At 38.6% G+C, this 25020-nt stretch overlaps 1 protein-coding gene across 1 annotated transcript in view; it reads left to right on the plus strand.

The window, feature by feature from the left end:
• The first annotated feature begins 852 nt into the window (after window positions 1–852).
• Window positions 853–25020, plus strand: part of MGAT4D (MGAT4 family member D) — a 37221-nt gene continuing 13053 nt past the window's right edge. Inside the window, exons 1-7 of the mRNA XM_027885712.1 lie at window positions 853–943; window positions 10925–11086; window positions 15148–15288; window positions 17069–17202; window positions 19353–19399; window positions 21937–22050; window positions 23330–23405. Of these exons, the coding sequence (XP_027741513.1) occupies window positions 853–943; window positions 10925–11086; window positions 15148–15288; window positions 17069–17202; window positions 19353–19399; window positions 21937–22050; window positions 23330–23405 (765 nt within the window). The remainder of the gene's footprint in view (window positions 944–10924; window positions 11087–15147; window positions 15289–17068; window positions 17203–19352; window positions 19400–21936; window positions 22051–23329; window positions 23406–25020) is intronic.

The following is a 25020-nucleotide window of genomic DNA, read 5'->3' on the forward strand; positions in this document are numbered from 1 at the left end:
ACTGTATTATAGAGAATCATAGAATCATAAAATTAACTGGGTTGGAAGGGACCTCCGAGATCATCAAGTCCAACCCTTGATCCAGGGTGTATTATAAACAGTGACTAATTTTTTCTTTGCTTCTGGATTGCTGAAGACCTGAAAAGGAAAAGAGGTGTGCCTGCCATAATGGAAAGGCACATGTGGGAAGCAAAGTACGATAACTGAAGTAAAATATCTTTATCAGTGTACTTTAGACTATCATCAGGTTATATTTTGCAGCTGCTTGCCCCTAGTTTTTCTTTAAAGGTGAGCTGGAAAGCTCTGGTTGTTTTCCTGATTCTGAGACTGTGCTAAGTGCATGTATTAATTCTACACTACATCTCGGCTCCCTGATACGATCTTGCAAACACATGGCCCATTGGCTTTAAATGAGCAAAATGCTGATAACTACTACGATGTTGCGACTTGGGTTAAAGAGCACCTGCCCAAGTGCTGGTCTCAGGCGCTTCTGCGGTGGAAATACAGCTGCAGTCAAGAGAGGGTCCGAGCATCGGGAGGGCTGATGTCAGCGGAGGGTTTTGCAGCGGGAATTGGCGCTGTCTCCACCGGGAAAGCCCGGCGGCGGGAGGAGCGGGCGTCCCCCCTGCGCCTCGCGTCCCTCCCGACGTGCGCCCGCTCCCCGGGGCACACCGATGGGAAGAGGGAGGGCACTGCGGCCCCGCCTGGCGGGTCAGCGGGGCAGGGCACGGCCGGGCCCCCAAGCGCAGGGGGCGGGCAGGGCAGGGCAGCGCAGGGCGCACACGCCCGTTCCCGCGTTGCCCGGGCGGAGGCGGCGGGGCGGGAGGCGTGCGGGGCAGCGCCCGCCGGGAGATGCGGCTGCGGCACGGGCAGCTCCTGACGGCGCTGTGCCTCGGCGCCGCCTTCCCCCTGCTGTGGTTCGTGGCGTGGCAGAACAGCCGAGGTGAGAGGGAGAGCCGGGGAGCAGGCGGGCGGACGGGCGGACGGACGGAGGCACCTGCTGCTGCCGCCCCGCTCTCGGGGGCAGCGCGGCGCTGGGGTCTCTCCCTTGGTGCGCCGCTGCCGCGGGCGGGAGGTCGCGGCGAGGAAGGCGTCGGGTCGCCCCATCCACCCCCGGGTCTCGGCACCCTGTGGAGGGAAGGAGGGGGAACCTCATCCCCTCACCCTTGCTGAGCTCGGCTGGCCGGGCAGCGGCCGTGGTAGCTCCGGGGCTTGGAGGCGTGTAGGGTTAAGAGTGCGGGTCTCGCCTGTTCCCCCGGGTCACGGCTTACCTGCACCCAGGTGCAAGCTTGCGTAACAGCTTACAGGGTTGCATCCTTGAGTAGTCACACATGTCCTGTTAAAAACAAACCCCTACATTTAGGAGACAATAAAAGATTCCTTTTAATTTTAAAACTTTTTTTACCCCTAACTCTTTTGTATGACTTTTTCTAGCGAGCATCTTGCGTTAAGAGGGGAGGAAAAGTCTAAAAGGTGATTGCTGTAGCTGTTGCTTTTTAAGTGTTTTTGATTTTAATTATGGAGAGCATACTAGAATTATCCATTCTGCTGTTGTATTTTTGCCTCGCGTACAGTCACTTTTCCACGTGTGTGTTTCCAGCATTCCAGAATGCAGTGTTCCAGAGAAAAATACCTGAATTTTTATACTTTATCTATAAACTTTGAAATGACACAATGTCTTTTTAATAGGTTATGTATGTGGCAGATGCCAGATAGATCTACCAAAAGCCACTTATAAGTTTCTCTGAGCTAACATAGGAAAGATGAAGCTGATAGTATTTTTCCAAAAAAAAAAAAAAGAGAAGGTCTCTCCAAAAAGTACGTCTAAGGCCTGTAGACATGAATTGCTATGGGTGAGGGGGTGGTTGGTTTGGGGTGAGGTAGAGAGGGAATCTTTAGGAACTTCCTATATGCACCTTTACAATAGGTGCAGAAGAACTAGAATAAACCATTTAGTAATTCCTGGGATGAACACAACTTCATCTAACTGTTAATTTGTTTACATTAGTTGTTCCTGTAACAAAGAGAATTGGGAGTAGAGAATTTGGCCCCACGACGGCATATTGTATAGAGTTGAGGCAGTGCTGGTCCTCCTGCCTTTTAGCATTTCATGTGAACTATATGATTGTTATTCTTACAACATTTTATGTTCTTCTCAGTGGCAATCTTGCTAGGAGTGGGGGAGAAATGAAGTAAATGCAGGGTGTGTCTTAAGAAACTCAGATCCAGGAGATGTCAGAAGGAAAGCGTTTGTCCAACCTGCAGTTACCCTCGTGTTGTCTTGTGGCTCGTGTTTTATGACTCCTGATAACTGACACTACATTTTCATTTCACTTTCTTGTTGGCCTTTCTCTGATGGCGTTCAGTGCTGGATTGTCTTGCTTTGGTTAGTTTGATTGTTTAGGGGTTTGTTTGTTTATTTTGGGGAAGAGGGATAATATGTGGTGTTGTGTATATGTGTTGTTTTAACTTTTCTCTTTCTGCAGTTGCCTCCTCCTCCACAGTAAACTGAGTAACTAGTTCCTCTCAGATGGTGTAATTTTCCTAATTACTGTTATTATTAGCACCTGTTTTCTTAGCAAACTTTTAACCATTACAAATATAAATACGTAGTGTTCAGAGACATGTTCTCTCAAGCTTGATAAATCTCACAAATGTGTAAATAAAATAGTTAATGTTAGTAACTAAGGGAGGAGGTAACAGCATGTGGTGAATGACTTTGTATTATGTTTATTTCACTGAAATAAACACTTTGTTCACTTTGTTCCCAAGGGGTGTTGGAAGACTAAAGCCTTCTAACTATCCAGAAAACCCCAAGAACAGCCAGAACCTTTTTCCACAGGGAGAAAAACATTGGGAGCCCACCAACTAATACGCTAGTGTTGTCACAGGGTATTTGTTTAAGAAGGTGGTTTGAAATTAATCTTTTGCTCTGAAAAAAGGCAGATAACTCTGCTTAGATGCTGTTGAACTTCTGTTCTTCCCTTCTGCGCTGCTGAACTTGCTCTCCATGGATAGGCTTAGAGCACTTCAGCAGCTCCCACTTCTGGTGCCTCTCGAACTGCGATATGTGTTTTCTTTTCTAATACCCTTTTCACTTAGCCCACCTGTTACTGAAAGACCAAGTACTGCACAGTACTTGCCAGCTCCCACCTCTTTCACTCATTTGTCAAATGTTGCTTTCTGGCTCATTTTCTTCCGCACATTTGTTAAATATCCTCTTCAGTTTCCTTCTCTGCTTTGCCCATTGACTTGTTTAGGCTGCTCTTAATTTTTGACTTCAGTCTATCACAGTAAGTAGTCTGTACTATTCCCTCGGGTTTTATCTAGTTAGTGGTTTCTTGGATTGTAGTGACGTTGGGACAGCAAATAATCTTTGCTGTACAACTAGGATAGGACAGCCTAGCTCAAGGCTAGTGGTTTTGAGTACTTCCATAGTATAAAAAGTACATAAAAGCCCTGTAAAATGTTGTTCAGTTTGTCCACAGTCTCAGAGCCTTTCAACCCTTTTAGCCTTAAGTGTAAGTCAGATATTGGCTCTGTCCTGAATTCTGTGCAAATAAAAAATCAGTAGCTAATGCCAATGACCCTATAGTAAAGGTAGTTTGAGAGACTTGAGTTGAAATGTGTTTGCTGTCAATAACAGCAGAAAATAATTGGCTGTTTGGTGCTGCTTCTGACTATTATGTGCAGCCTGAGCATTGACTTGGAGTTGTGAGGCTGAACTGAAGTATGAGCAACTCAAACTGGCATAGTAGGGAAGATGCTCCTGCCTCACCCATTCGCTTAAAAATGAAAAATCAGAATGTACCCATGTCACTAGACTTCAGCTATTGTGGATATTATCGTATGTATTTCATCCTTACAAATATGTTTTTATAGTCACTTTTTCCATTGTTTTATAAATATAAGTGGAGATTTCATATTAAAAATGCTAATATTTTTGTAGCCAGGAAAAGAAAAATGCGATAAAAGTAATTATGAGAGCAGTGACCAAATTTTCAATGAAACCTAATACTGTCTAAAGTTATGTGGTGATTCCTTCAGCATCCTCTAGAGAGCTTGCCAACACAGGCTGTTATTAGAGGGTAATCAGCTGGACTGTTGCAGCAATGCCTGTTTCATGTCCTGCATGGTTTTGCTGTGAGCTTTTTGGTCCCTCCCCAGGCTCCAGGCAAAACCTGTCTGAGGCAAACAGTTTGTATCTGAGGATAGAAAAGGCTATTGTTAGGATGGTGCAGATGTTCCTGCTTGTTGTGAAACTGAGTTACAATCCACTTGCTAGTTCACCTGACCAAAAATTATTTGCTCTCATAGAAACACACTTCATATAGAGTTTTAGTTATGAGGAGTAGTATAAAACCTTCAATTTATGTAGTGCTTTCTGTATAAATATTAATCCATTAAAAATCTAAGTGTAAGGAGGTAGTGAATTTTTACCCCACTTGAAAAACAGTAAAGGAGAAGGCAAAAATACATTATAAACTGATTATAAATATTATAATATAAATATAAACTGATTATAAACTCAACTTACATAAACTGATTATAAACTGAACTTACATAAAGGTTCTTCAGAGGAAACAGTATTCCTGAATAAAAGGAAACTTTGGTGTCTTTGCTGAATAACAGTGAAATTTTTGTAAGTCACAGCAATGAGGTAAATTGTATTATCTCACATGACAGTGAGTCTTCATGTTGTTTTCAAAGGTTAGAAAATTAGATCTCTTTGAGTTGACTTGTAAGATGTTGCTGCCCTCTTCACCCGAATTTGCGGAATAATTTATCCAAGTAAATTAAAAGTAAGCTTTGACTGGAATTTAGGAGAAAGTGATGCTGAAATATGCTATCACAAGGACCTAGGCATGTTAATATGTACGTGTTGAGTCAAACACTGTGAAACCTGAATTTCTGTAGTTATTCCTTTGAGGTAGAGTGAAGAAGAGAGAAACTGTTTGTGCATGATTGCATTCACAGAAGTATATTTAAGGATTATCAAATTGTTTACCATATACAATTTTTCTTTGTTTCACAAAACCTTTCGTTAGGGGAAGGTGTACAAAATGTTAAAGAGGTATTTCTGATTAAAGTAGTTCTTTATTCAGTTGAAATACAGTAATGCACATGCTATCCCAAACAACTGATTACACATTTGTTTCCAGTAATCTTCTGCCCATGGTGTGATGCTTTGTTTCAGCTGGCTCACCTCTACTCCTGCCCTGCAGCCAAGTGCAGGTCATTTGTGATGGAGTTCTTTGCAGGTTTCCTGTCCAGACCCAACTGGCACACTCTGGCTCAAATCTTCAATTAAATAGGGGGCATATTGACAGATTTGATAAGGAGTCTTGAATTACACCATTCTCATTTTAGCCAGTATAGCTTATCCAGATTAGTGTGCAGAAGCCAATTTTCCTGCTTTCTTCAGGACTGCTAGGCTGTGTTTAACCACTATTTTTCCCAGTTGTCCCAGCTGACTGGTAGGCTACATCTTCCCTTTATGTGTACATTTTCTTCCAGTGGCACTGACAGCGTACAGAGGTTGTTGCACATCCAGGTTTTGCCCCAACATGCAGTCAGGATGTGGCTGAAATGCACGGGGTGATAAGGGAAGAGTTTTTCTAGTCCATCAATTGCTTACTCAGTTTCTTTGCATAGTTCTGCATTTAGGAATTAAAAAAAAAACAAAACCAAAACAACATAAAACAGCCTCAAATGGGACTTAAAACTTAGTATTTCTTGATCCAAAATTTTATATCAAAATTCCTATCCAAGACTTAGAGACGCTGTGTAGTTTTACTGGCTTCTATATGTATAATTTACTGGATGAAGTCTGCTGCTTCTTGTAGTTACTTTGGGCAGGACAGTGCCTAAAGAGTAGAGGAACTGAGTCATAAATCCTGTGGTACAAAATGAGGGTGGTTACTATTGGTTTTCATAGAAAAAAGGATAAGGGAGCATTTCAGACCTCCCTTTGCCTCATCACAACCTGCACTTAAACAAGTGTTCACGCTTTCCCAGTGTTGTACACTGAATCTTGAGGAACACAGTTTTATCTAGAAATACTTCAGTTAGTGGCTATGCATTTAATTAGATGTGTGTATAATTGATTAATTGTTGCTACATCATGCAGAGAAGTAAAAATATTTAAAATACCAACCAGAACAAAGCAATAGCCATTGCTTGAAGTGAATGAGTACCACCTTAAAACCAAAATGTACCAATTAAGGGCAAACACCATGCTATATCCATTCATTTTCTCTATTTTTCCACTTCTTTTAGTATTGCTTTTGTATATGGTGATGTTCTGACTGAATGTTTTAAGATCACTTTTCACTACATTCTAATATAGGAAAAGACCTGGATCTCAAATGAGGATTGCTTGCCAGCATCTAGGAAAATATTATTAGAGCTTGAGTTGTATTTTCTTTGAAAGAACTTTGCTTGCTGCTAAGCTACTTTCAATTAGATACAGCATGCAAATGGTTCAGTAAAAATTATTCTATGCAAACCCAATAGATAGTCTGTGTTCATTATATAATTGTATGTGTTTTCAAAATTCAGTTATAAACTTTGATCTGCCTTTGTCTTTGTAAGGTGTGTGTTTGTTTAAATACTGGAAAGCATTCTGATTCTCTTCCTAGTATGCCCTTTGTGGGCACAGAGGAACCTTAACCCCCCACCCTTTGCCCCAAATTGCTGGCACAGTTCTTTTCTTTAATGTCACTGGACGTTAAACCTAATGGGTGAATGTACCTGGTGTAGGTGAAGCAGCTTCTGACTTTATAGTAGTTTTTCTTAGCTGTCTCTAATGCCTTGGAAGACACAAATAGTACTGTAAGGTTATAAAGAAAATATTTAAAGATAATGCACATTGTTGAATTTAAGTGTTTGCATTAAGAACTGGCTGTTCTAACCCAAGACAGAGGCACTGTTTGGGGAATTTCTTTTCCTTCCTTACTCTGAGAGAAGAAAACCTGAGCTTGCAAAAGCGTGTAACAAGATTCAGAAAGGTCTCTCCATTTTAGATCAGTTACAGGGAGATAACAAACTGCTGTGATTAGTGCAATTAAACCTCAGTGGTTTAAGACACTTCATGAGCCTGAACAGTGAACAGTGAGTCCAAGCATGGAGTATGATATGAAATTTTACAGTTAGTGTGCTTATATAATTTTCTTTTAAGGAGGTCATTAACCAAAATTCATTTTCTGAAAGAAGGAGTCTTTAAGTAGGATAAACCGTGTAGCGTGTAATCAAGAAATAAGAACAAGACTCCCTGCTAGGCTTTGGAGTGCTTTCTTCCCTCCTTTATGCCACTCCTCATTTTCTTTCCATTTTCTTTTCTCTTTGAATGCTAGAAGGAGATAGTTATGAATTGTTCCACAGCTCTTAGATGTTGCCAGAAATAATTAATGAAACTCTGAGCACTTATGATGATAGAGGAAGTGTGTGCGTGTGAAGCAAAGAGAAATAATCAGTTGGCTTTTAGAATAAGTATTTCCTTTAGAGATTAGTATTGTTTCTAAACAGTTTCAATTTCCCGTGCAGAAAGTATATATATGGATGCATTAGGAGATGACACAAAATTGCATTTAAAACCATTTTAAGTGTTGCTTTCTGAGTATTACAGTAGCCATAAGAATATATGAAAATGTGTAGTTGATAGCCAGAGGAAATGCTAAAAATTCATTGCAAAAGCTTTGAGTGCTATCACTGTGTCTGGTTGCTGACTGGATCCTTTTTTCCTCCCATGGCTAGCAGCTCACCAAGCCTTTACCTTCATTTTCTTTTTGTATTTTTGCCATAGAGCCTCATCTCGCTATTTTCTGCTTTTATTCTGACATTTCTTGTTGCTGATAGAACCATTGGTAGACAAGGCATTGCCACATCAGGCTATTGCTGGGCACAGAGGGTTTCATGATATGTCCAAAGCTGCTTTTCCCTCGCCCTCCCTGTCAGAGAGTTGTGCTTGTAAAAACACCCTATGCCTTTTTAAGCAATCTGTTGCAAGCACCTGTTTTACTTCTGTGTAGAAAAGAGCAACATTTTACAGACACACACACACAATTCATTTAAACCTAATGACTGTTCAAATAGTTAGAGTATTTAGATTCATGCTGCTTTCCAAACACACATTTTTTGCCAAGAATTTTAGTAATAGTACTGGTCATTTACATGTGCTCTAGTAACACTTAGACCATTTCATGTTCTATTTCCAACTATATATTTTTCTAATAAATTCATCCCTCTGCTAAGGGTGAGTGAATATTATGTTGCTTTTGTCAAATCCTTGTTTCCTCAGCTATCAAAATCAAGTGAGGTAAGTGATTACTAGCAGTCTTGCTCTCCTAACTGAACAGAGGCTTCTATTGTGAAAGACTCAAAAGTGTAATTTTCTTGCCTGAAGAAATAGATAAGGCTGATTACAAATGCCATCTTCTCTGGGTACACTCAGTGATAGTTGAGTATTGGCCTTTTATTTGCCAGAGGCATCTATGATATTTTGGTAGGCTCACTTGTAAGTATGCAAATAAACTATAATTGCTTGGTGCTTGCCAAAATGTCAGCATAATAGCGATACCTGTGGTTTTGAGTCACACTGACACACGTAGCTGAAAAAATTGTGAAGAAGCTGACTCTGATGTTATAATTCATCTGCAGTTTCTTTACTGATTCCTTGTATAATGCAGTTGTACTAAGGCGAATTTTAACTTGGTTTGGCAAAATCTTATGCTACTGCAGCACTGGAAATGTCAATGGAACAATACTTTTCAGCATTTAATTATAAAGCACCTCCATTACAAAATGATCGATTCAATTTTCAGAAGAAATAAGTTGCATCCTGTGATAGTATGTATTTATCCTAAGGTTGTGGGCTTGCTCTTTGTTGTTTGCATCTTCCCAGGAGCATGTGGAACTTCAATGCAAATTAAGCCTCCACTTTTTCTTGGTGCTTTTATTAGCTAACTCCTAATAAAGGCAATTGGAAATTAAAGAAAAATGCACATTCATTACTATATCTAGTTTACACCTTTGAATTAGTCTTGAAGTTGCAAGATACATCTCCACCATGTTTATATGTGTTGATGTTCTGTCTGGAATCTCTTGCTATGAAAACAGTGTAATGAATATCTGTCAGTCACCTAAATCACCTTAAACCTTCTGTTTTCATTTTATTAATATACATTCTAAAGAAAAAAAGCTAAAGGTTGGATTTGGATTATGGCATTGGAAACACAGCTACCAAAGCAAAGCATAAATAAGAAAGTGCACTCCCATATGGTAGTTGATGAAAGGGATCTTTCTTAGGTGTTCCATTAATTTTGTTCTTTGAGCCTCCGTAGTCTGATGCCTCATGAGAGGTTTCTGTTGAAAATCTATTTTAATCTATTTTAAATTGTTAAAAAGGCAAACACCGAATCTGTTTTGACCTTTTTTTTGACCGTTTTTTAATTTTTAATTTATTCACTTAGTTTTTTTAGAGAAGCCTACTTTAGTAAAGTAGGGCTTTCTTGTTGCGTGCAGCTGAAATAATCCAGTTTTCCCCTTCCTTCAGCAATGCTAAATTTACATGCATAGCTGCATAGTACAGAATACATAGATACGAATGGCTTTCTTGCAAGTCAAAACATTTTTAGGAGTGTCAGACAATTTTAGGAAGCATTCATTTTATGGGCATTTTACTAAACCTACTTGAAGATTTTAGTGAGGCCAAATAACGATAATCTAGATCATACATTTACTTCTTTTTTTTTTTAACCTCCTTTCTTCGTAGATGTTTTAAGCCTCAGAGTCTTCAAATCATAAATTTAATTGTTAAGAACTTCTGTTTACTGCAAATAAAAGCCCGTGTTTATCAAAAATGCAAATTAATTCCGGTTTGAAATGCCTCTGCAAATCCTCACAAATTTGTATTAGCTGTGCATTTTGATCTTAGTTTCTTTTACAGGCTAGAATTCCCAGGAATTCACTTTTCCAGAGAGACAATGGTGGGTCCTAGAAAATAAGGCATGCCACAGACAGGACTCAGCACAGTCCACAAATAGTATGGGATAAGTGTCTAAATAACAGTATTTACTAAAAAAAACTCCCAAGCAACCAAACCAATAAAAGAAACAGCATTGCAAAACATTTTTAAACGAATCAGGAGTCCCCTTCTACTTTTTTTACTCCCTATTGTGAAGTGGGTGACATCATTGAAGTGAACTTTATATTAATTTTAATAAGCCTCACAAGCTTTGTTCATATGACAGTAAGGCAGTGAATGCTCCACAAGGTGTAAGTCTTGTATACCATCTGTGATAACTGAGTTCTGACATCACCTGCCTTTTGGGAAGGTGGATCTTCTTTGAACGTAACATTGATGTTATCCTAGAATACCGTGCAGAACGGCAGAGGTGTGTGATAACCGTGACCGAGTACAGCGTTTCTAATGTTGATGTAATTGTAGAAGTATTTAATCAAAGGTGGGCTCTATGTAATGAAGGTATCCTTTGTGCCTGAGCACAGTTGTTATCTAATTAAATATATAAATATCCACATTTTGGTCTTAATAGTGTTTGGTAAAAAATACAAGCTGTTACATAATTATACTTTCCAGCGTGAAAAGGGTCATCAAAACTTGTCGCTTGGTGAAAAACATTGTTTGCTTTACATGATAGCATGTTCCTCTGCAACTCACAAACTGTCACTGACTTTTTCCTTATTGTAGATTTCTTGTTCTATATTTTGTCTTCAATGAAAGCCTTTATCCAGCTATGTTCCCTAAACTCTGCCTTCTTAACTTTTCTAGACTTCTTCTCATGAATAAAATTTATTATTGTTTATACACTTCTGGTGATGTCATCTTCTGGACTTTCTCCTTTTCTTTAGCTTTATTCCATCATCTAAATCACCTCTTTGAAAAGAAATTCTGTTCTCACTGCAGGAAATGACTTAGACACATATGAAACCCAGTTTCTGGAACTTCGGCAAAGACTACTGTATGCTGAAAAGGAAAATAAAAGAAGATCACACGAACTGAGCAGTGCCCTCGATGAAATTAAACTTATAGTTGCAAGACGAGCGAACTTGACAACAAATCATACAGGTCTGTATGTATAAAAATGTACTGTCTTAACAGCTCAGTTTTGTGTGCTCACGTTTATAACAGGTGTGGGGAGAAAAATCATTGGTTTGATTATATTAGTGTTAAGTAGAGGGTTCTACTTTTAAAGAAAAGGCTGCAGGAGTAATTCCTGTTTGAAATGCCTCTGGAAATCCTCAATAATTTGTATTACCTGTGCATTTTAAACAGGATTTTATGATTGGTTAGTAGCTGATCAAGTAAGGATATAAATAAAAGGGGGCACACTGGGCTGCAGTGGTGTCATAGTGCCAAAGCCACTTATATGGCTGATTGAGATTCTTACAGCCCTCATCCTTCTCTTGCTGCCAAGTACACAGCAATGAATATGCTATTTTTACTGTGCCAGTACACCCTGATAAAAAGAGGGCCGTGTCTGACCTGGAAGGCAGGTACAGCTCCTCAGATGTTCCACACTTTCAGGTAGAGTGACTTTTTGGAGGGGCATGCGTGGATATGCAGCCTCAAGTCAGCAGGCACGTCACATACGTGTTTACCTGAACCCAGGAGCTGGAAAGCCCCATGAGGACTTGCTGACTAGATACAGCCCAAGAGTGTTCCTGCTGGAATTCATCTTGCAAGTAGTTGATAATCAGAGGGAAAATGTGCATGCTTGTAAGAGGTGCCAAATAGAATTTTTATTTGGGGGGAGAGGGGTAGGGCATGTCTCCACCCCTTTTTTGTGTGTGGTTTTTTTTGGAGAGACTTATGGTTTTTCGGGGTTTGGTGTTGTGGTTTTTTTCTTCTTTTCTTTTTTTTTTTTTTTTTGAGGGACACCAACAGCTTCTTCCCATTGTTTAATCAAACTTCTCAGTTACTTTGCCTTACAGACCATTGTACATCTCCATCTACCTGCACACTGTAGTTGCATACAGTAGATTGACAGTTTCATCCTGTCCCCTAAAATAAGTTATGCAGTTGTGCAGGATCAGCCTTCCTCCCATGTTCAGATTGAAAGAGCTACTAGAAGAGCTGCTTCCCCGGGGAGAGAAGGGAAACTAGAAGAGGCATCTCTTGTGCTGGAGGCATTTCACAGAACACCCCAACTTCAGAAAGAGTCTGGTGATACTGAAAACTGCCATCTAAAAATCCTTATTTGCATTGAGTACTGTCGTGGTTTTGCCCCGTCAGCCCATCCCTGGGGCTGATGATGGTTTTGTCCAGGTAATTTCCGGACAAAAAGACCAATCAAAAGTCCAGAAACGCCTTTGCTAATTACATCTTCAAGAAAACGGAAGAGAAGGTTGTTGGCGCAGTTGGAATTAGAGTAGCAGCCATGTAGGGGAGAGGAATACCGGGCCCGAGCAGGGCCAGACTCCCTCCTCCCCCGGCTTGGGCCGGGGGGGGAGCAGGTGCAGCACTGAAGTCCTCCCTTCTCTCTTGTAAGAGAGTGAAGAAAAAAAAAAGTTTAAAAGACGGACTGCTTGAACAGAAATCGCTGTGGAAAAATTCCAGCCGAAAAATAACGGAGCTTCCAAAGTCGAAACTGGCAACTGAAACTGTAGCAAAGAAAAGTAAAATGCGAAAGGGGGGAGGCTTGTTTTCCCCCTGCCTTTCTGCTCTCTCTCCTTAACAGGGAAAAAACTAAAAATAAATCCCTGCCACCTGTAAAAATTTATTAAAATAAGGAGACCTCCCATGCAACTAATAAAAAAGTCTGTAGATGTACCAAAGAGAACCAAGGCTTCATGAAAAGGACTGAAGTGAGGCAGAATCCTGGTGGAAATTTACAACCCTGAGGGAAACCTGTGCAAGAGCAGTGACAACTCAGGTGAAATACTGGATCCGTGCGTGTGTGGATCTATACTGCTATTGAAGATTTTATAACTCTGAGAAATCTCATGCTGGAGCAAGATGGCCCATGTGAGATGCTGGAACCCGTGTGTGTGTGGAATCCATACTAGACCCATGCCGAAAAGTCTATCAAAGACTGTTCTCCCATGGGGAGGGACCTCCATAGGGAAACAGGGGTGAACTCTTAAACCATTATCCCCTGTAACCCTGTGGAAAAAAATCCATAATAAGCAAGTGTCCCCTTGCAAGCCTATGAAAAAAAAACCCTTCAAAACCTAAGTAATCTCCAGCCTTCAGTCTTAGCCCAGGAGGGGGGTAAACCCAACCCTGGAAGCCAACACAGAACGAAAGGGAGAGAAAAGAAATTCCAACTGCAATAAAAGTACTGCTGCTGCTGAGAATCTACTACTAAAAAGAAAAAACTAAAACTCCAAAAATACAAAATAAAACTACTTCTTCTCCTTGGACTGGTATAAAAGGGAAGAAGTATTTTTGTGTATATATAACACTTCAACTTAAGTAGAAATTACTGTAGATATAATTCTTTAGTTTTTAACTTACTAGTAGTTTTTATTTTACTAATAATAAATGTTTATACTGTTTTCCCCCAAGTCCTGTCTCTCTTTTGTCTGCAAATACCTTCTCTCAACTAATAATAATTGTGTGAGAGATAGAAAGCAAAATTGACCCAGAGCAAAACCACAACAGTACAGTGGGCTGGTAATCAGATTAAAATAAGGAATTAACCAGGACTGTTACAGGGGAGGAAGAAACAAGGTGCATTTCTTCTTTGTATGGTCAGATTTGTTTCTTATCCTGTTCTTCCCTGCCAATTTTTGTCTGTTTATTCAATGTTAATTCAGTGGGAGTGTTCAGATATGCATAAACAAACAGCTGAGTGTTGACAGGATTGTGGTCTTACAAGCTTTAGAATAGAGCCACGTCGGCAGCCACCAGTAGCCCCACATCCTATGGGCAAACAGTTATTGCCAAAAGCACATAATAGCAGTAGAGGAGAGCTCAAGTTCCCCTTCCCTCTTCATTCCCATTGGAGCCAGCTGAATATCAGAAAGTATTACAGCTGTGAGTTCACAGGATTTAAAGCAGAAATTTCTTAAAATCACTGAATAATTTTCCTTTTGTTTTTACTTGCCCTTCTGCTTCTCATTCCAGCCAAGTTTTATTGTACAACGAGAATGAAAAGGTTTCTAAGTAGCAAAACTCCTGCATATTTTAATGGTAAAACAGAGTGGGAGGAGTTGTGGGTCTCTCATACACAAACGTCTGGACATTATAAATACATACATATATATATATATATGGTTGTTTGGGGTTTTTATAAACTGTTTTTTGAAGGGTTGGGAATCTCTGAGTTCTAATTTTTAGTGGGAATACCTCTTGGAAGTTGAAAAACTTAAAATATTGCCCATTCAGTAAGGCTCTGTCTTTGCTGATCTAAGCTGAGTGAATAAGGCTGATGGTTGTTGTGAGACTTGTATGTCAGTTTGAAGGGTGGTAAATTTTGGGAATTATCTTAGATACATTTTTTAGGAAAAGCAATTTTCCATCCAAGTCAATAGACCTTCTGTTGCTTCCACCTTTATTTTAAACTAGTAAAGAAAAAATATTTCTCTTACCTACTACAGCCTTTGGTTTCTTGAATACTTTCTAAAGGCCTGGATAGGGCTTCTTTTTGCCATAGGACTTTTTAGAACCTGAGAACTTCTCTTTGAGGCTTGAGAACCACCACGTGTTATATTTTAGGGAAAGCATTTAAATTTATTAAGTAATTAAGGGAATTATTATACAGAATCTGTGTTTCTTTTAATTTAAAAAATTGCTTGCCAACCATGTAAAACAAAAACAAGACAGTTTTTTTTTACTGCTGCCTTTAAAATTACTGCTAATTGTGCTGTAAGGTGGCTCAGTCCTGCAAGTGTTTAGTCACAGGGAATTGTGTACTGAGTTCCCAGGATATTCAAGCTTGGAGTTCTGGAGCATCACCTGGGTGGCAGGAAATTGTACTGGGCAATTCTCAGTTTAATATAGTGTAATATATATGACATAAAATCACTTCTGAGGAATAGTTCAGATTTAATAACCTTATGTGTGGTAATCTGCCAGTGCTCAGTTGAGCAAAACAGTTGGAAAAAAAAAAAAGGCTTCACTGCTGACTTTTTATTTTGTGTCTATCTGTGGGTTTGTTGTTTTTTTTTTTTTTTTTTTTTAAGATGATACGAAGTCGAATGTGTTAAACCTCCCAGGAAAACTCCCCATGCATCTCACAAACGTGCACTACTATCTACCTCACCTTCGAGAATATGAAGATGGAATTTTCCCAAACATCATTTTTGGGCAGCAGAGAACTGGAGGTGGGAAATTTGATTTGGCTTATATTTTCTACATGTATGTATCTTATACTAAATTCTAACAATGAAGCATACTCAAAAGTTTGGAGTGGCTTTTCTCCCTTAACCTTATAATGTTGCCAATCTGAATTAATTTTAATGGGGATTGCAAAAGTACTCATCCCTATTTAAAGTCTTTACCTCAGAGTATTATGAAAAGCTTTTAAAATATCAAGAAAAACACTCATAATTGAAAAACAATATTATTTTTTGTTTTGATCATATGTTCTTATGGCTAAGATGCATTAGCTGACATTTTTCCCCCATAAAATTAGTAAGAATGAGGAAGCCAAGGTGAATTTTTAATGCAGTCAGTTTGCCAATGTAAGAAGCAAATGGAAAGATGATGTGACAATTTAAAGGATGTTAAGATATCTTCAATGTAATTTTTCATCCACATGAGAAATCAGCTGACACCTGCAGAAATCATAATGAATTTCAGTGAACTATAATACAAGTTATGGAGTTACATCTTCTCTTAACTGTCATGTCACAGGTAAAAGGAGTATTCAAAATAGTAAGCAAAGAAGGAACTAGTCAACCATTTTGCTGAGTTTTGTGTTTTGCTGAAATTTTGACTTTTCTCTAGGGTGATTTTATATAAAGAAACACTTGGCAGCACTTTTGATTTAACTAAAAAACCCCAAACCCTTGGCCATGCCCATGACAATGGATAAGTTTCTATTAGACTTCTCATTAGTAGGTGTACAACAATTAGCTGTATCAAGGGATCCTGTGTTTTAGTTCTCACCCAAGTGCCCATAGATCAGTGTCACTAGTAAAAGAATGCTCCATGTTTATTTTTTTTTTTATTATTTGTACATGAAAATCACAATAGCAAGACTGCAGTTTAATAAGGACAGGTTGACCTCCAGTGTGTAAAACCCGAGTGGTTTAGCAGGATATGTGCTGGGAAGGAACGCTGGAACTTTGGCATTATTGAGCTGACACTGGCATGGATGTTGAAGTCTGGAGCATATCACTAGTTGCATCTACTCCATTCTTTTAAAATCTGCTGATTCCTTACCAGCCTCCTCAGATTTTGGTGAATAGATATCATCTGCAAGGACTAAGGTTCCAGAGGTTTACTGAGCTATGTTTGGCCGCTGATTTAGGTAACGCCTGTGTGTATCCTGCAGATGCATCCTGCATGCAGTCTGATGTAATACAGCATAGGTTTGGTGCTAGTGGAACCTTTGCCAGAGACAATTTCAGCTTTTAATAACAATATCTAACTTCTTTCTTCTTAGTCCTGATTCCATGAAAGCCATTGATGCATATCAATCAAACTGCTCAGCAAGATGTTTGAATTTGATTCCTTCTGAGATACATATGCAGTATTCACTTCCTGTGAGAGCCTGCTCACTAGAACAGTTTTGGTTTAACCCTTACCACCTAGATCTCCAACTCCAAAGCAAAAGTTACTAGTTATTTTGCAATACTCACTTTTGAAACTCAGTAGCAGGCCCCTATGTGTTTGCCAGAGTTAGTAGTATCCCCAAGTTCTAAAATGTTGATAGTCTACACAGTGTAAACCTGGTGCTTCTAACACACACATGGGGATGTCTAACCTAAACTTAGCTGGAGGTGTCTCTCCCTCCAGGTAATAAAGCAAATGCTGTCACAGTGCTAAGGGAATACTAACTGTCACCAAATGTCATGGTCACATCAAAATTAAATTATGATTTCCATTTCCTTTTACTTGACTTAAAATTACATGCCTTGAGGCCCTCTCTCCTTGCAGTCTCACTGGTGATGGGAATTCCTACTGTGAAAAGGGAAAAGGAAAATTACCTGATTAGTACACTGCAGTCCCTACTGAATGGACTTTCTGAAGAGCAAAAGGAGGACTGTGTGATAATCATCTTTGTAGCAGAGGTAAGTTTGCATGGGAAGGTGCAGTATGCTGATAGCAAGGCAATATGGAGATTTATGTCTTAGCGTAGTAATGTAGGAGAGGCTGCAAAATACTGTTCAATAGGCCTCTGGGAGACGTTTCTTCAGGCCTGGACGAGATGGTGAGCAGCTGGTGCCTTAGTGTTCGTGTGTGAAAAAAACCCTGTTAACTCAGATGATCAAAGGGTAATAAGCCACATTGCATTTACGGAAACAGTTGTTGAGTCAGATTTTTCAATAAAACCATATGAACTCATTATTTATCTCTGAAAGTAGGGTATTCTGCTTTCAGGATGAATGGTAAATTCTCCACAGAAAAGTTCCATAGAACTTGAAGAAAGGGAACTTTATCTGTCTAACAAATGTTCAGATTATTTATCTTTTAGTTTAATATCATATATCTTGCAAAGGTCATGTTGGAGCCTTCTGCATGCGTTTTGACATTTTATGTGGCAAAGAAGACTGTTTGGAGACTTGAACAGTTCCATGTTTGGGAAAGTAAACAGGGCTCAGGGTAAAATATTAGGGCTAAATGTATTTTTTTCTTATTCCAACATGTCTTGATCACATTAGAAAAAACTACAGGAAGGAATTAGTGATAGATTCTTGCAGGTAAATGACGGTGCAGTTATTCAGACTTCATATTTTTTCTTCATATTTCTTTATCCTTCCATGAACAACATTAAATTCATACATGTATTCATTAGCAGTTACAGTTTGCTTCTTTTTAGTTCAGTCACCGCTTTTGCAGCTGTAATATTGTCAAACAGAACATAGTCCACTTTAGTAAGTTACGTCATGACTTCTGCTTTTCTGTTTTGATCACAATGATAAGTATATAGGACAAATTTTACTGGCTGTAGTTTCCCATGAACACAGTTTTCAGGAGCTGAACTTATTTTACAGTTGGTATTTCCCAGTGAAGAGCTCTGGCCATGATGAGCTTCGCCAAGCTGCCATTCAGATAAACGTTTTGTTACAGGGCTTCAGAGGGTTCTGTGAGTTTTTAAGTGTTAAATTCCGAATAGTGGAGAGTCCTAATGTGACACTTTAAACAAGCATCAGATCTGATTGTAGTAATATAGTCCACATCAGCCAATTTAGGATTAAACTGCCCTTATAGGAATTATTCTCCCCTTTATCCCTTCGCCAAAGTCACATTCTCACCGCTTCTATTTTTCAGCCATGCAGTAAATTGGAGCAGCTTGATTGTGCTGATAAGAACATTTATTATGAGAGGAGGGCAGGTGAATTTACACCTTCCTTTTCCCCAAAAAGTCTCAAAAGATCAAGTTAAATGTTTACATCATGGGTTAAGTCATAGTAACTTATTGACTGAAAATGAGTTGTAAGTTCTGGGGGTTTTGTTTGTTTGCTTGTTTTTTCTTATTGCAGCTCTTTATTTACCACTTTACCTGGTTTTTACTTACTAAAAATTTAATATATAACTGGTAAAAATTATTTGTGTATTTAAAATAAAAAAATCTGAACTGCTAAGACACGTATTGTGTTGCTTTGGAAACCACATCCATAAAACTTTACACTCTTTAATGTAGCTAGCAGATGTGTTTTGCACATCAAAACTGTTACCTTTATGAAACAGCGGGTAGCGAATAAGTATGTCCTCAAAATTTTCAGACAAAGAGCCCTAAGTTTGTTATATTAGGGAGAAACAAAATAAAAATTTTAAGTACTGCTAGCTTTAGAATATTTTGCTTAGGTGATTTTTCTCAACAGCATTTGTGATTTTTGGATGATTAACCTGAAGAAGCTCTTTTTACATTTCTCTTCTGACACTTCTGTGACTGTGCTTTTCTGGCGCAACTCAAAGCTATAGAACAGATTTTTATGCAGAAAATGGCCTGGCCTCTTGCAAGAGCAGTGAAAAACGAAATGCAGAAACCACACCTGGAGGTGGTTCACTTTTGCATTCAACTACATTGGAAGTTCAACTGGCTTGAAAAGCCCAGACTGTCCTTTAGTAGAAATTCTGTTGTAACATACCATATTTGTTTGGAAGGAAAAGAAATAGAGAATAAAAGTGAAGTGTTTGCTTATAAATATTCCCTACAAAAGGTTGTTAAATTCAAAAATAGGTGACCTGAAATGAAACCCACCCTTCTTTTCTTTAGGTGAATGCGGAGTATGTTAACAGTGTTGCAGAAAGTGTTAAAACCAGGTAAGTCCTATAGAGTGTAACACACAACAGCAAGTGAGATTTTTTTGAAAGAAAAATTACTGAAAGAATTAGAGCATTTCAGCTGAAATAGATCTGCTAAGTAATGAGGCAAAGGTGCACTCTTGGTATGTGTGCCATAACACACTGTGAAACACAAACTTCAGAACAGAAGAATGTATATCAGTTTATTTTCCATTTCTTATTTCATAAATATCCTTTAACTAACCATTCAAGGTGCCAGCCTTAATCTCTGACAAGTATTTACCTGAGCCTAAGTCTTTTCTCCACGAAATTAATGATACAATTCACACACCTGAGGGTGCATATCCCCACTGACTACACAAGCCTGAAATGTATTCTGATGTCTGTCACAGAACCATAGAATTGTTTAGGCTGGAAAAGACCTGTAAGATCAGTCGAGTTCAACCATTAGCCCAGCACTGCCACAACTAAACAAGTGCCACATCTACATGTTTTCCAGGTTTCCTTGTTTGACTACTTTTCTTTGGGCAGCAAATGGATTACCTTTATAATCTTACATACTATTATATGATGGGCAACATGAGATGGTTATTCTTTGCCATGCCAAATTAAAGTAAGAGCTATGAAATGGAAGCTTTATTCCCACTGCTCTTATCTTCCCTCCCCATAAATGTTTACAGCACCTTGTGCACGCTAAAAACTGCAGAGCAACTTCAGAGGAACTTCTAAATTAAAATGTTGGGGTGAAAAAAAGTACAGTCATTGGTAGATTTTTGTCTTTAAAAGTGCTGCTTTTTAAGAAATAGTGTAGTGTGGCTAACAGTCACAAAACAGACAAGGCTAAAGGCCCTGAAGGGCAGTGGACTGAAAGAAGCAGGAGTTGAAATCTGCGCAGTACTGGTACTGCCAGTTTCTTTGATGCACAAACTTATTGGTGAATTGGTTACTCTGACAGAACCCCTCTCTGGCCAGTATTTGAAGCGAAGCAAACTTTCCCCTCACTCCTTTGAAATGCCTACAAGAGAGTTCTCAATCTTTGTATTAATATTTTATTAGAATTATAGAATCATTTAGATTGGAAGAGACTTTTAAAATCAAGTCCAGCCATTAACCCAGCACTGCCAAACCCACCATTAAACCATGTTCCCAAGTGCCACATCTACATGTCTTTTGAGTACCTCCAGGGATGGTGACTCAACCACTTCCCTGGGCAGTCTGTTTCAGTGCTTGATAACCCTTCTGATGAAGAAATTTTTCGTTAAGACCCAATCTAAACCTGCCCTGGTACAACTTGAAGCCATTTCTTCTTGTCCTATTACTTGTGAAAAGAGATGGACACCCACACAAAACAAGCAAAAAAAAAAAAAAAAAAAAAAAAAAAAAAAAAAAAAAAAAAAAAAAAAAAAAAAAAAAAAAAAAAAAAAAAAAAAAAAAAAAAAAAAAAAAAAACAAGATCCCTGGATGAGTTGCTCTTTTCCTTCACTTCTGAGGCTTTTCTGCACGTCCTGCTGCACTCCAGAGTTTCCCACACTGTATTTAGGGTGTAGGTTTCCCCCAGAAGACTCGTGCTGAGCCTGTTGGTTAAGTAATAGCCATTGCTTCCTGCCTCCAGAGGATTTATCTCAGCTGGGAATACTGCAGCAAGGACAAGGGTAAGAGGCACTTCTCCCCAGCTCTGTTGAGCACTGCTAAGGTACAATACTTACAGCAGTTTAGGCACTTAGATAATTTTTATTATTTATTCATGGATTTTGAAAAAATTCTTGCAGTGTAAATGCTTTGCCAGAGTTAGACAGTAAGAGATTTTTTTATTTTCCATAATGCTTTTACTCTGATGTGCTTAATATTTAGTGTTGATTTTTTTTCATTAATCATAGGAAATGCGAAACTGCGTTCTGAAAGCTCTTTATTTCAGTAATCCTTTACTTTGTTGGGTTGGAGTTGGTTTGTCTGTTGGGGTTGATTTTGGTTGATGTTTGTTGTTTTTTTTTCTGGAGGACGGGGAGATTTGACTTCCAGGTTTGACTCTTAAAGTAGATTAAGCATTTTTTCAATGACTTTTTAAAGGGAAAATTTAATCCTTGGAGCAGAGACTAGATCCAGACTTCCCAACCCAAACCCCTGCTCTGGACAGTGTAATTTTGGCTAGGATGTGCAATTATAATTGGAGCAAGGGTAAGGAAACTTGGAACTCTCACACAAGGAGGAACAGTCGTGTCATTCTAAATGGTGGATTTAGTCGTGAATTTCTGCTGCATTTTGGCAATCATCTCAGGATTGTTAGTAAGCATTTATGGAGGCAGGAGGGGCAGGAGTTTTGAGACACACTTCTCTTCAGTGTTTTCTGAGACTTTAAGTTACTGAGCTTTCTGTTCTGATGATGGTCAGAAACCAAATGGTTGGTTCCAAATTTACAGTCTGTGTGACTTAGCTTCTTTGCTGGAGCTGTGAATTCCACTTGTGTGGGAGCAGACCTAATTCTGGGGAGCTGCTGTGTGTTGTTGCACTCAGAGATCTTTTTGAGGAATGAGGTCTCACAAAAATTCTTCTCGCAGCTTCCCCAGAGAAATCCAGTCTGGACTCCTAGAGGTTATTTCTCCTCCTGCTTCTTACTATCCAGATCTTTCCAACCTGAAAGAAACACTTGGGGATTCTAAGGACAGAGTAAGGTAAGATGGCTGTATAAAACCTAAGAACTTTTTCTTAGAATAAAAATTGAAAAATTCTGCAAAAGTCAACTTGGTTGAGCTGATAATGCTTTTATGCTTCAAAGCCAATGGATCTCAACTGTAACTTTAAAAAAAAAAAAGTTACACAAGGAGATCTTGAGAAAAGCTCTACTGCACATCAGCTTCAGGGTGAAAGCCAAGGCTTCTCCTCTGGGTCTTGACTCTGGGCATCCCAGGGGTTTTAAACCACATGGATAATGCCAAAAGGCAGTAGGCTATATGATCTGAGCATAAAGGAAACAAAATAGAAAAATCTTTAATGTGACACATAAGGGAGAGGCTCTGTGAACACTCAGAGGAAACCCCATGTGGCCCCTTAGCTAACTACTGACGACTACTGTGGGTTTAATTAGTGGCTTAACTTCAGGTGATCATACACATTTTATCTACTGTTAATGCATCCTAACTGGTGATTTCATTCACTCACATGCCCCAAATTCACTGAGGCAGAGATTATTAAAATAAAATAAAAAAATTATTGGAGGAAAGTAATTTTCTTTCAATCAACAATAAATAATTTATCAGAAGCTACTGCAACAAAGAAGCAGAGACCTGCAGTACTGAGAGTTTAGGTTGGAGGAAATCAGTTAAGTGAATGTATGCTTGTGTTCTGGCTTTGTAGATAAACCTTATGTGTTTCAGAGCATAAACAAGTTTACATAGTTAAGTTTCAGATATGATTAAAATTAGATACACTTTTATGTTAATTTAATACTGATAAATTATTCTCTAGTCTTTATTGTCAAACATCAACTTCATCCTCTGGTAAAATGAGAGACTGTCCAAAGTCTCTATTTATATTTAAACCTGAAAATTAAGTTTATCAACCTGCTTTTGTGCTGTTCATAGGTAAAAGCACATTGTTTTTCATTTTAGAATAATCCATATGTTTTTACTGTTCATAATATAACGAGTAGAATCCTTTAAGACAATTGACATGAATAAATTTGTTAGACATTTTGTTTCAGGCTCCATTGATAGAGATCAAAATTTTTTTTGCTTAATTAATGTTAACATTTATGGGAAAGTCAAATTATTTATAAATGTTTACACTGATTGTAAAGGAATGTTTTTGCACTTAACTATGGGTAAGAATATTCAACCTTACAATTTCACTGTAGAGAAAAAATACCGCAGAGCATTAGAAATTCTTTTATTATAGAAATAATTCTTGCAACCCTCCCAAAAAAACTTATCAGAATTTGCTGCTTATGTTTAGGTGGAGAACTAAACAGAATTTGGATTATAGCTTTTTAATGCTATATGCTCAACCTAAGGGAACATTGTATTTACAGGTATGTCTGTATTATCATTAAATAGCAGCAATACATCTGTACTGTGTAGTAGCTTTGGCAATTTTAATTTGTTTCAAAAGCCTCAATAAAATCAGAAGTCTGTTGTTATTTTCTGTGTGTTTTACCTGTGACTCTTTATAAGCATTTGCGTATTTCTGTGTTTATATTCATCTTGTGGCCAGGTACTATTTAATTAAATCCATCTGTACCTTCTTGTCATCTGTGAAGTTGAATAGCAAGGTAACTGAAGCCCTTATTTGATTAGGTTAAGAAAGTCAGAGTTTAATATCTCTTTATTTAGTGCAGCAAGGCAAAATGGTGGTGGTAGGTCCAGGTTGTAGCCCAGCAAACCAGAATCTCTCAGGTAGGGAAACACACTAGTATAGTGATACTGGAATTACTGGTTAATTACTGGTTAAACTAGAAGTTGGTACAGATCCTAATTTCTGCATTCAGGCTTAGCTTTAGCTGTCATTCTAAATTTTGCTAAATTTGCACTGCATAAAGATCATGATCACCGCTAGAGATTCCAGAATTTATCAGAGCTGTTCAGTAATGGAACAGATCCATAAAATTTTCACATAGCTCATTAATGTCAAGAAAGCTCAGAAGAGCATTTTGCTTGGTTCTTAGTTTTCCTGGGTCTTCTCCTGCTCCAGGCACTTTATCACATAAGAACATCACAGGATTCCTGGAAGCAGAAGAGAAGACTGCAGGAGCAGGCAGCTCATACAGTTCTTGTCAGGATTTAACACAAAAACGTTTGAGCGGGGCTACCTAAGAGTCCATGCTCTGCTCTAGAATGTGGCATAGGTGCTCAGAAGGCAGGAGGACAAAGAAAAATGTTGTATTTTGAACAGTTCAGGTTTAGTGGAAAAGGAAGTATTTTCCTGCGGCTTTTGTATATTTTTAAGAACAGTACCCAGGTTTACTAAGTGTATTAGAGCATTAAAGGTATAGGAAGCCTAGTGAAGTGAAATGTTAAGATACTGCCAGACACTTAGTTTCCTTTCCTGTTACAAAGTTCTCCAAGCCTTCATGTTTGAATGGCAATGACTTATGTATTTGTATTTTTACAGAGATTTAAGACCATGTGTTTTCTTATCTGAAACAGTATGTAAGGACTGAACTGTGTTATTTGGAGCAAAGCCTGGGTTGTGATGGTTGGGTGGGAGTTATGCCTGCATTCAGAATTTTCTTTAAAAGAAACTATACTTTCCTCATACCATTCCTACTATATCCACTTCTTCATTTGTATGTCCAGCCTGCAGCTGCTTCTGTAGCATTGATGCTTTTCTGCACAAAAAAATACTCTGTAAAGTACAGCTGAAAAGAATGAATATTTGCTGCTATAAAATTAGTGATGATCCCCTTCTATTTGGGAGTCTTGTATTGAAGGAAAGCAAGTAACTTAAAAAAACTTTTCCTTAGCCTGTACAAAGATTTGCTTCAGTAATCTTAACCAAAACTTGAACTAGCTTAGATTTTATTTACTGTTTTGTCAGGAGTAGTATAGTTTGGATGACTGATAATAACTCCCCCTTTTGAAAGAAGATAAGCATATGAATTAGTCTTGATGTCTACAGAACAGCTGATGTTACGAGTAAGGCAAGAT

The sequence above is a fragment of the Empidonax traillii genome, unplaced genomic scaffold, assembly GCF_003031625.1.
Source record: "Empidonax traillii isolate 1590-97213 ecotype Southwest subspecies unplaced genomic scaffold, ASM303162v1 scaffold170:size2694500, whole genome shotgun sequence".
Lineage (NCBI taxonomy): Eukaryota > Metazoa > Chordata > Aves > Passeriformes > Tyrannidae > Empidonax > Empidonax traillii.